Source organism: Vicia villosa, linkage group LG3, assembly GCF_029867415.1.
Source record: "Vicia villosa cultivar HV-30 ecotype Madison, WI linkage group LG3, Vvil1.0, whole genome shotgun sequence".
Taxonomy (NCBI): Eukaryota; Viridiplantae; Streptophyta; class Magnoliopsida; order Fabales; family Fabaceae; genus Vicia; species Vicia villosa.
Genome location: NC_081182.1, coordinates 130,263,711 through 130,275,972, shown reverse-complemented (window position 1 = coordinate 130,275,972; position 12,262 = coordinate 130,263,711). Strand labels below are relative to the sequence as shown.

Sequence of the window (12,262 nt, the reverse complement as noted above, 5' to 3'; positions counted from 1 at the left end):
AAGTGTATATCCGAAACATTCCAAGACCAATTTGGTCTTGGAATATTTCGGATATGCATCTCCGAAAACACCTCTCTCCCAAAAAGGGGTGTTTTCGAAAATGCATCTCCGAAAACACCTTTTTTCGTGTTTTCGGAAGTGCATTTCCGAAAACACTTTTTTTTCTTCAATAAAAGTACGTTTTCGGAAATGTAATTCCGAAATAAGGGGTATTTTGGTAATTTCGCCAGAGGTGGGTAAGAAGGTTAGGAGGTGGGTAAAGAAATTATCTTCTTTTTAATGAACACATGTTGAAAAATGAATATATGTAGTTTCGGAGCAAGAAAAGGAAGATGACCAGCGTAAGTCTAAACTTTTCCTTATATTTTAACACTTGATAGATTCTCCGTATTTTGTTTTTAATTAAGACATGTTGCAAAATAAATATATGTAGTTTCGGAAATCAGCTGTCAGCTAGAAATGGAAGATGACAAATGTAAGTCTAAATTTTTCCTTATATATTAACACTCAATAACTTCTCTTCAATAACTTCTCCACATTTTGCTACTCCCTCAGTTTTTTATTATAAGTCATTTTGCAAAAAAAATAATTGTATTTTAATATAAATCGTTTTAGAATCCAAATGAAAAATTAATAATGTTTTTTTAATTATACTTTTAAATATTTATTATTCTCACCTTTCTCAATTATTTAAATTTATCTTTTACATATCATTAATGAAACACAGTTCTAGAAAACTTTTTATAAATTCTTATTTTCATCCAACAACTATTATTTTTTTTAATATGTGTGAAAAGTCCAAAACAATTTATAATAAAATCGAGATAATATTAATTAACACATGTTGCAATATGAAAATATGTAGCTATGGAGTTCTGGGACCTAGTATTGGGAGACGATTGGGATGAAGTAATTAAAAAATACAATGAAGACAGTAATTTTCACAAGATAGATATCAAGGGAAGAGGAACAGCATTACACGTGGCAGTAAGCATGGGACGACGCGACGACGTAGTGAAAAGTCTTGTAAAAGCAATAGAAAAGCTTGGTGATGAAAGTAGTTTGAAAATGATGAATGAAATAGGTGCTACTCCACTTCATGTTGCAGCATATGCAGGATTCCTAGATGTGTGTAAACTTATAATTGGAAAAGAAGGTCAAAGGAAATATTTGATTCAAGTGAAAAATTTTGACGGGGAAACACCACTTTTTTGGGCGGTGAATGTCCGTCAAATGTCAGTGTTTCTTTATCTCCAACAATTTTATCGTGTTGATCTCAATATTGCTATTGATAACAACTAGCAAAGGACCCGTGCGTTCGCACGGGACACGTAAAGTCGATATAAATATTAAATAAATATTATATAGTTATGGTTAAAAAATGTTTACTAATTTATACGAATTAACAGAAAAAAATTTCAATGTTATTGTCATACAAAGATTAGTTTATATACATATGTTTTATAAATTGTAATTGTTATTAAACCAAATATATGGTGGAAAAACATGATTGATTCGTCAGACATGCCTATAATTTTTATAATTGCTTATAATTTTAATTTTATAATTTCTATTAAAAATTATTATAAAATAAACATATTATACACCAAAAAAATATATTGGTTTAATAATTTGCTTAGATTTAATGAGTTGAATAATATTATGTTTGTTAACTTTAAGTAGTAATTTAGAAGTTATATGCTATAGTAATTCAGAAGTACATATGATCCCTAATATCTGTTCAATTTAAGTAAATATTTTGTCGGCCCGTCAGAAAAATAGGTTCGATCGTCGGCATGCCTATAATTTTTAAATGGTTCGGATCGTTGGGCATGCCTGTCGGACATGCCTATAATTTTTAAATTCTTCTGTATTGTATTATCGACTCTGTTGTAATTCTGGGATTGGATTTATATACTCATGACTTATAACTTTATATATGTCATTTTCTTCATAGCCTTCGTAATGTCGAATCTTAGTATACATTATAATTATTTGATTTGAGAAACAATTAAACACGTATATTAATTTATACGAATTAACAGGAAAAAAATTCAATGTCGATTATCAAACAAATATAATTTAATTTATGAAATTGTAGTAGTCGTCAGGATATACATAGATTTCATAATTGCTATTAAATCAAATATATGATGAAAAAATACGTTTGACCCGTCAGGAATGTCTATAATTTTGATAATTGTTTGTAATTTTAATTTTACAATTTCTATTAACAAATATTATAAAAAATATATATATTATACACCAAAAAAATATATATTGCTTTAATAATTTGATTAGATTTAATGAATTGAACAATATTATGTTTGTTTAATTTGTGTAGTAATTTAGAAATTATACGCTATAGTATATGATCTTTAAGAAATGTGATAAGAAAATTGTAAAAAGTATCATATGAATATAAAATTCATATATTATGAATTTACATATGCAAAAATATAGTATGAATTTATCTTTCTTTTTTATAAATATTAAATAATAATAATAATATAAATTAAATAAAAAAATAACAAATTTGAGTTTTTCATAAAAAAATTGTATTTTTCATACATCATAATTTTCCAACTAATGAAATTATGATGCATGGAAAACACAGTTTTCTCGAGAATATTATGGATTTTTTAATTTAATAACCATTTTTTAAACTATAGTATTCATCTTTATTATCCATCCACATTAATTCGTCTTGTATATAAGGATGCTATTTGACTCATTCCTAATGAGCACATGTAATCGGTACGTGTTATAATTGGTATGAATGAATAATTGGTAAAAAACCAAATATTTATATCATTAATTAAATCATAATTGACATTAATTTTCATTATTCACCCGAAATCAAATTTATTTATAATATCAATAATCAAATAACTTGTATTAATTTTAAAAAAATATGGATTATAACGCATTACATTTCCATTATATTGACTAATCTAATTTAATGATTCAAACTTATTAATTATTTTGCATCCTTTAATATAAGTTTTTACTAATATTGATCATATAAATTTAATGGAATTTTTATGCCAGAATATATTTAATGTGATGAGCAGTAATAAATTGAATCATTGTGAGACCTTACACCTTTTTAGGCAAATGATAATGAGAAGGAAGCATTGGAAGTAATGAAGTGACAAAATATTTTGATTCTTAATGTCAATTATATAAATTTAATAGAGTTTTTATGATAGAATAAGTTTAATGTGATGAGTAGTATAATAAATTGAATTGTAGAGACCTTACATTTTCCTAGGCAAATGATAATGAGAAGGAAGCATTGGAACTAATGAAGTGACAAAATATTTTGATTCATGTTTGAATCATTGTAGGGAAAAAACCAATGGTTCAATTATAATTAAATAAAATCCGAAAAAATGATGAGTATTATTTGCATTGGAGAAGTCAACAGCCATGACTTTGGGAAATTTATTTTTTATTTTTTTAGTATATGTAAATTATATAACTATGAAATTATTAAGTACTATTTTTTAGCGTCTTTTCATAAAAATTAAAAGATAAGAATAAAATTTAATTTTTAAAGTAAATTTCAAAATTTAAATTAACAGCATAATTATATGTCAAAGAATAATAAAAATAAATATTATTTTTGTTCCTGATTTAAAAAAAAAAATACTGAAACATAATAGCAAAAAAGAATATCAATTTTAGGACAAATTGATTAAAAACGTGTTTGATATAGAGATAGTTAAAATTAAACGGAAGTTATATCGAATAAAAAATATAATAAAGGTATTTTTTAAAAGAATTAATGATGAGAAAGTACACTTTATATATTTTATATTTATGTTACAAAGTATAAAATGATAAATTTATTTGTTGAAAATGATAAAAAATTTGATTCAAAAATATATGATTATGATTAAGAAACATGCAAAAAAAATTTGTAAATATTATGATAATAAAATATAATAATGCAAAAAAAAAAGACTTAATTTTTAAAAATACACTTCTTTTGTACATATTAAAAAATTACCCTTTTATATATATATATATATATATATATATATATATATATATATATATATATATATATATATATATATATATATATATATATTTGGGTAGATCCTTTTTTTCTATTTTTTTTAATATTAGTTATTTACATAAACATATCTTGTAAATTGATTATTCACAATAATGACAATTATATTTTGTAAATTGATGTTCTTAAAAGCAACCCCCAACTGTAATTGGTGATTTAAAAGCTACAATAATTGTTGCAATTTTTATTCTTTGAGAAATTAAAAACGGCACCTGTCATAATAATTAGAATAAAGTTATTGAAATTGATAAAACCCTTTAGATTCTCATGCCAATTTAATTGCATAAAAATGAATTTATAACTTTTTGAAATAAAAATGGTATAGATATTTAATTATTTTTTAAAGAAAAAATAGTTGATGATTTATATTGACTTTACTAAAAAATTCAAAAGTCCTAATAGTTAAACAAAATTGTTAATATAATTTAATATTAAAAAATTGATAATAAAATTAAAAGTTTAAATTATTTTTTAATATTTTTACAAAGAGAGTCATCTAAACCAAAAAAAAGAGTCAAGTACATTTTTTTAATTGAACTATACTTATGATATTTTTTAAGATGATTTTTTATTATTTCTTTTTTCTTTTTACATAATTACCATTCTTAATTTTATTATATAAGAATCACTATAATATTAATTATAATTGGCATAAAATCTGCAATCAATCTGGTTAACATTTGTATTAATTATAATTTTAAATTTGTATTTTCTAATTGATTACAATTAAACAATCTTAAAATTTAAATTTTAAAATCAGAAGTGATATCCTTTATGGGGACATTTATTCTGATATGAGAACATGTGTGTTTATGTATCATATAATTATTTAATTTAATCATTTAAAAAAATAATTTTTTTTATAACTACACAAATTATAAATTTAAAAAACAACAAAGGTTTAAACCAAATAATTATTAATAATGTCAAAATAATTAAAACTGTAAATTACAACTTCAACGATTGCATTAATGTCGAATGTAAAGTAATAGCTATACAATTTTGTATGCCAAATTAATTTAATAGTTTATAATGATTTGAAATGTTGAATATAACCCTCCAAATGACGATTTAATTCTTAACCATTCAAATAGTATAACATGATAATAGTATAATTATAATTAAATATGCATTTATTTTTAATATTGACGTTAATCATAATAGTTGGAAAACATTAATTGATAATTGTATTTTCAAAAAATCATTAATGATGAGCCATCTAATTTCAAAAAAAGATAAAAATACAATTGGGTTTAGGGTTAGTGGCGTTTTGTATTCGTGTGGGTCCTAAGGTCAATTCATCAATAGGTTGGTTTTGGAAAAATGCAAAAAAATATAGTTTTGGTATCACATTTAATATATTTTTAAACCATTTTAATAGATGGATTTTCAAGATTTTAGAATATAAAAATTATCATCAGGCATGCTAATGATATTATAGTAACAGTAACACAATACACAACATAATTATACAAAAATTAAGAACAATTATATTTTATATACGTTGACATCTAAATTGTTTGTCAATTTGATAAATTGCTAAAAAGCATAAAGAAAAAAAAACATCATAACTAAAGTATCCAACTCCTCAAAATAAAATTCATCTAAAATTAAATTGTGTAATAGTAAAAAAAAATCTAAAGGTTAAACCATTTTGCACAAAGGATCTTGAAATATTTGAGAAGGCTTCAAACTCAAATCTGTATCAACATCCTTTCCCTGTCATATCTTTGAATCTTTGGTTCCTGCTAGTAAAGAAAATAATTCAAAATTAAAAAACTGGAGAAGATAAGAAGGAATGTATGTGAAAGAAAAAGGGAAATTATTTTGAATCTGATTTTGAATTTTTGAAACTTGAATATTGGACTTGTTTTTTCTCCTTCGCAGACTGACCTGTAATATGAGAAAAAAGAATAAATATTGACATTAAAACACAGTTAAGTATAAGTATCATTTTTAAGTATATGACAGTTTAAAAGGTTGATGCCAACAACAACTGTGTAACATCAAAAGAATATGCAACCAAAGAAGCAAAATGCAGAGTTCAACAAACACAACCACAATCAAAAGCACCACCACTTACTATTGAAGAAGAATATGTAAAAGAAATTCTATCTGAAACCGAAACACCTATTTTGAAAGCACAAAAAGTTTCAATTTTGACAACAGAAACAAAGACTCAAATGCAAAGTATGAAAATTGAAAAATAACCCATCACAAACAAAGCATTGTAGAAATCTATGGATCTAAGTTTTCTTATGAAATTAACATTTGCTAATTACATACAACAAACATTGAAATAGAATATGAAAAATACAGAAAAAGACAGATGAATACTAAAGTTATGCAAAATGTTGTACCTTTTTTAGAGTTATTGAAGGATGGCTGAACAACTAATGGTGTGTGTATCATCTTCTACCTCTTGATGGTGTCACTACTTTAACCAAGACATTACCACCATAAGCATCAAAAAAATAAATTCCCATCATGTTTCTAACCACCCCCAGATCTGAGCGTCAACCACCTTCCTCACAAAAACGGCGGGAAGAACACCAACACCACTATGTTCTTATTGTCTTAAATCTCCTTTCCGCCATAACAACATTCCACACAAACACTAAACAACCGTGAATATCCACACTAACACTGCAAGCACACCAAAAAATCAAAATCAATAATGATTTGTTTGTTTTTTGTGATTTAAACAGAATGGAAACATTGTCAAAAAGTCCTTTAAAGTAGCATTTAGATGGTTTAGAATCTCATAACTATGTTGACAAATTATTAAATGAATTAAAAAAAGGAATGTACAAACCTTGAAGATGATAATGGAGATTTGAAGGTCTTGTAATTATCCTTCTTACTCCTTGCAGGAAAAAAAAACCTATATCAAATATTATATTAACAAACAATGAATGAATCAAATGTTCTCAATTTTATAGACTAATTTTACAACTCAATAGAAAATGACAAATCCTAAAATAAAAAGTTAGAATAAATCTAAAATTGAAAATCAAAACTCACTATTTTTCAGACTCCCTTTGTAGCTATGTTTAGGAGCTTTTGGAGCTCATCATTGCCTTCAATGTCTCTCTCTGAAAGTTCTCCTTTGATTAAGCCCCTGCTTGATAAAAGGCTGCTTGATAAAAGGTTGAAGAAGGTTAAATAGATAAGGTTGTTGTTCATTATTTAGGATTTCAAATGGGTAAAGAAGAAAGTAAAATCGATGGATGTCAAGGAAAAGGAACAACAACAGTACCGTAGTTTAGGGTTTGTTCGCTCAAATCTGGATTTTGGACAAAATCAGAAGCCATAGTATATAGATTAATGAGAGTAATTTGAAGGGTTTCTCCAAAATCTAAGAAGAGAATAATGGAGATCGTTTTGCACAATTCCAAGGAACTTTTCACAGTTTCAAGGAGATTTTGCACCTTAGTAATGATGGGAGTAAAAATAGGGTAGAATTGAAAGACTATTTAATAATTAAAATATTTAGGGGGATGCAATTACCTTTATGTCCCCGTTAATCACTCTCAAATTGGTGATTAGAGAGTTAATAAAAGAATTTAGTATGTATTCTACTTTATTATATTAAAAGTAGATGTTACTAGCATCCTTCATGTTGCCATTGACATAGAAAGATATGGTTAGTTTTTTTTATCTTACACTATATATTTACTTATTTATTCATTTATTTATTTTTTTTTAATATTCGATTTTCTATTAACACTGTTTTAAAGTATCAAAAGAACCTATTATATTTAAAGAAAAAGTGAAATTCTTCCATTGTTTTTTCATTATGAAAAACAAAACATCAATAAGGAAGTGATGAGTAACTATGAGTATGGTAGTAAGAATATTTAAGAGGATTCTATTTAATGATAGAATGTTTCTTAATTTTTTCACCATTAAACGGATTTGGATCCTCTCCTGTGCTCCCTGCTATTGCTATTGCCCATCCTACTTTTATTTAAGTTATTTGTTATTTTTTCTCTCTCTCTTAAAATCAATTTCATTTTATTTATTTGATGTGTATTAATTCTGGACTATTAAATCAAGGAGGACAAGGATAAATGTAGACATTGGCAGAGGATCCATTTTCCCGTTAAACAAACTATGATGTGACACAATAGGTGGAAAATAAATTATTTAAATAGTTTAAGTAAGTTATTGATAGATAATTAAATCAATAAAAGTATGAATGATAAAGTTGCATTAATGAATTATGTATATGCTAAAATAAATACAATAGGATTGGCATGTGTTTGCAACACTATCTGCACGTAGGGCTAGCTCACTTAGAGTGCAGAGAATTTTTGTGTTCTCTTTCCCGGGAAAATTGGAGATACATCTTCTTCCTATTAAAAGAAACATGAATTTGGGTAAATATTTTTTAACTTTATCATTCATTGAAAATGTGTCTTTACAGTCTAAAATCCTCTTTAAACATTTAAGTTTTTAATTAAAATAATCAGTTAACTCGCATTGGTAAAAATATAATATTGAGCATTATATCTTGTCAATCATAATAACATAAGTATTTTGTGCAACAGATATGGCAATTATAATAATGCATTACTACAAAGTTCTTACCATTCTGAAAAATAAGGATGACATCACTCCTCTTGAAATTCTTGCTACTAAGACATCAGCTTTCATAAGTAGAAATACACTATCATGGCGGCAACGAATTATGTACTACTGTAAGTGACATATACTTATGAATATTATAAAATGTTATTTAAATTGTTGTCGGGTTATCCCGTTTCTCTGTGTTATCAGATTGGAGAACCCTTAGTTCTCCGTTTTAATATATCTTGCTTACACAAAAAAAAAAAAAAACACCATACCGTATTCCAATGGGTAAACCAAATAGTTTGGAAATCCAAATGACATTTTCCTGTTTTATTTGAACTATTATGTCAAATTTCATTAAAATTTGTTTAATGTTGTTTGCAAAATTTTGGTGTCAAAGGTCTTCCTTTACGCAACCATGATGCAAAAGAAGTATTGAAATCTTTAAAGCGGAGGACTATTTTTAAAGCAAAAGTAAAGAACGGTATGTTTCTGTTCAACTAACGCTTATTATAATTTTTTCATTGTTATTTAGTTTCTTGAAAATCCTGAACTAGTAATAGTGTGGATCTTTATTTAGCAAATATATTGACACGAATTATTTATGAAATTTTTGTTAGAGTTATTTTCTAGTTGTTTTCTGTTATAACAACTTTTAGTTAGCTATATGATCAATTACAGTTGGTTGTAATCACTTGTTTATTCGTTCAAAGCTAAGTTCATTAAGTATAGTCTTTTTTTCAATTTCATTTTCTCTTCCTTTTTTATGAGAATTTTAATCAATGGATATAACAAAGTTTGCTCTTCATTTATTCAATGGCGCTCACTATTATTTACTAAAGACATGTAAACATTGCAGAAAAAGATGAATATAGTGAAGTACAAATCCCTATATATGACTTCTTAGAAATGGCACAAAAGAAGCCACATTCTCTTGCTAAAATTATGAGCAAAATGTTGGTATTCATGAGGCTAATCGTGTAACTACTAGGTATGTATATTGAATGCTTCTAACTTTAATTTTATATGCTTTTATTTGAGTTTATATTTATAATTCACAAATGAGATAAATGTTGTAGATATAAGTGTGTTTTCACAACTAGATCAATAATTTCTCTTTTGCTTAATTAATTTTACAGGCTTAAAGGCAATAATTACTATTAAGATGAAGCACATATATGGTGGTCTGCTCTTGAAAGAAATGATGAAAATACCTATTTATTCATTATTGGGTGGTGGTGTGATCAATCAAAAAGATGACTTAGGATTTGATTCTGGAATGGAGAGTATGAAATCATCATTATCTCTATATTTCTAGGCGATGCCTCAATCCAAGAACAATAGAAAATAAAAAAATTGATGCTTAATTATAAAGTCTAATTATTTCTGATAAGAAATGTTTATTACTTGCAGCGAAGATTCTTACTGAAACAAAAGTGAAAAGTAAAGCAAAAACCACAGCATATTTGACTGCAGCAAGTCATGGAATAGTTGAGATTATGTCAGAGCTTGAATCAAAGACAAAAAGTGTGGTTAGTGAGACTAACTTTAATAATGAAAATGTATTGCTTTTGGCAGTAAAGAATAGACAACCACATGTAATTCAGCGGTTGAAGAAGGATTTAGATGAAGGAGTCTTTCAAAACCTATATCTACGAGTTAATAAAGATAAGAATACCATGTTACACTTGGCAGCATATACATCATATGAGAGAGAAAATACTTGGAGGATATCCGGCGCTGCCATGCAATTGACGTGGGACATCAAGTGGTATAAGGTACATTTATTAGTACATATGAATCGTCTTTGGAGTGTATAAGACATACTACAATAGTGACCTTCTAATTTGCCAAGGCTAAATACGACTAAAAAGGGTCTCATATAATTTGTCATAGTGAAATCATGATTAAGTAGGATCTCTCTTTATTTTTTATTGTTGACCGTGTCTAACATACTAGGAAATTGCAAAAGCTTAAGAGAATCATAGTTTAATTATTACTTATCACAATAATATTATACATCAAATTTTTTAAGTAGCACTAACATATATATTTTTGTATAGTACATAAAAGAATTAGTGCCGGAGCATTTCAATAATAAATTCAACAATGAAGAAAAAACCCCTAGTGATATTTTTAAGGAGCAACACAAAGAACTTCTACAAGATAGTGTTGAATGGTTGAAAGACACGTCAGAATCATGCTCAGTCGTAGCAGCTCTCATTGCTGGTGTCTCCTTTGCGACATCAGGTAGCGTACCTGGTGGCAATCAACAAACAGGAGTACCGGCATTAAAAGGACAACCTGCATTTGAAGTATTCGCTATATCTTCATTAATTGGACTTTACTTCTCTGTCACTTCACTTGTCATGTTCCTTTCTATACTCACTTCTCGAAAAGAAGTCGAAGAGTTTCATCAAAACATGCCAATGAAGCTTCTTTTTGGTTTGAGCTCCCTCTTCGTATCCATCGTTGCTATGTTGGTTTCTTTTTGTGCTGGACATTTCTTTGTGCTCGCAGATAAATATACGATGGGAGGTATCTTGTTCTATTTATATATTTCCATTTGTTTTCCTGTCGCATTCTATGCCGCTGCGCAGTTTCCGTTATTCATTGATCTTGTTAAAGTTGTTTGGAAGAAGGTTCCACCACCAAGTATTAGGGGTGTTCTTCTATAGAGGTGTGTAACTCGATTTTTTTGAGGCGAACTGACTCCTTGCTCTCTCTCTTTTTTTTTGATTTTTTTTATTATTGCAAGAGTCGCCACCGACTTTTATTTTATCCAAAAAAGGAAAGGCATAAAAGAACAGGAAAGACCTTTTGACAGATTTTGGGTTCGGGGGGTTGGTTATACAAAGGGAAGGTTTTAAGCACCCTTTGTATCCATGGTTATCCATGGGCTCTTAATTGCTTAGCTCACTTTTTTAAATGCTTTGTTGATTTGAAAATAGAAGAAGTGAAGATGGACAATAGGTCACATAGGTCTCTGAAGAGTTTCACCGGGAATAATGCCCTTCAAATACCAGATGAAAGTTTTGAAAATAGATGAGAAGTTTTGAAAATACGTTGCTTGAAAATGGAAGTGTTTGAGCAAGCAATTAGGAGTTACTTACTCTTAATTTATAAGATCTTTCCTGTACGTTAGCAAAATAGACAAATAGAAAATAGCAGAAACATAAATAATATGTCCAAATGGACAAAGAGAAAATAACAGAAACATAAATAATACGTCCAATTGGACAAAGAAAAAATAGCATAAACATAAATAATACGTCCAAATGGACAAAGAGAAAATAACAGAAGCATAAATAATATGTCCAAATGGACAAAGAAAAAATAGCATAAACATAAATAATATGTCCAAATGGACAAAGAAAAAATAACAGAAACATAAATAATATGTCCAAATGGACAAAGAAAAAATAGCGGAAAACATAAATAATATGTCCAAATGGACATAGAAAAAATAGCGGAAACATAAATAATATGTCCAAATGGACAAAGAGAAAATAGCGGAAACATAAATAATATGTCCAAATGGACAAAGAAAAAATAGCGGAAACATAAATAATAGGTCCAAATGGACAAAGAGAAAATAGCGGA

At 27.1% G+C, this 12,262-nt stretch overlaps 2 protein-coding genes across 2 annotated transcripts; both read left to right on the top strand.

Moving 5' to 3' along the window:
* Positions 1-317: 317 nt before the first annotated feature.
* Positions 318-1,302, top strand: LOC131658966 (uncharacterized). The gene is made up of 3 exons (XM_058928213.1): positions 318-341; positions 434-475; positions 866-1,302. The coding sequence occupies exons 2-3, from the start codon at positions 460-462 to the stop codon at positions 1,300-1,302; spliced, it is 453 nt and encodes a 150-aa protein (XP_058784196.1). The 5' UTR covers positions 318-341; positions 434-459.
* A 7,337-nt stretch (positions 1,303-8,639) lies between these two features.
* On the top strand, positions 8,640-11,337 carry LOC131658965 (uncharacterized). The gene is made up of 5 exons (XM_058928212.1): positions 8,640-8,787; positions 9,060-9,143; positions 9,799-9,945; positions 10,073-10,437; positions 10,723-11,337. The coding sequence occupies exons 1-5, from the start codon at positions 8,640-8,642 to the stop codon at positions 11,335-11,337; spliced, it is 1,359 nt and encodes a 452-aa protein (XP_058784195.1).
* The last annotated feature ends 925 nt before the right edge of the window (positions 11,338-12,262 follow it).

Bases quoted from the DNA above. Each gene is read 5' to 3' on its own strand.
- LOC131658965 (XM_058928212.1), top strand. From the start codon at position 8,640: ATGGCAATTATAATAATGCATTACTACAAAGTTCTTACCATTCTGAAA. The intron at 9,946-10,072 runs GTATGAAATCAT...TATTACTTGCAG, and splicing joins ATTTGATTCTGGAATGGAGA to CGAAGATTCTTACTGAAACA. The intron at 10,438-10,722 runs GTACATTTATTA...ATTTTTGTATAG, and splicing joins GGGACATCAAGTGGTATAAG to TACATAAAAGAATTAGTGCC.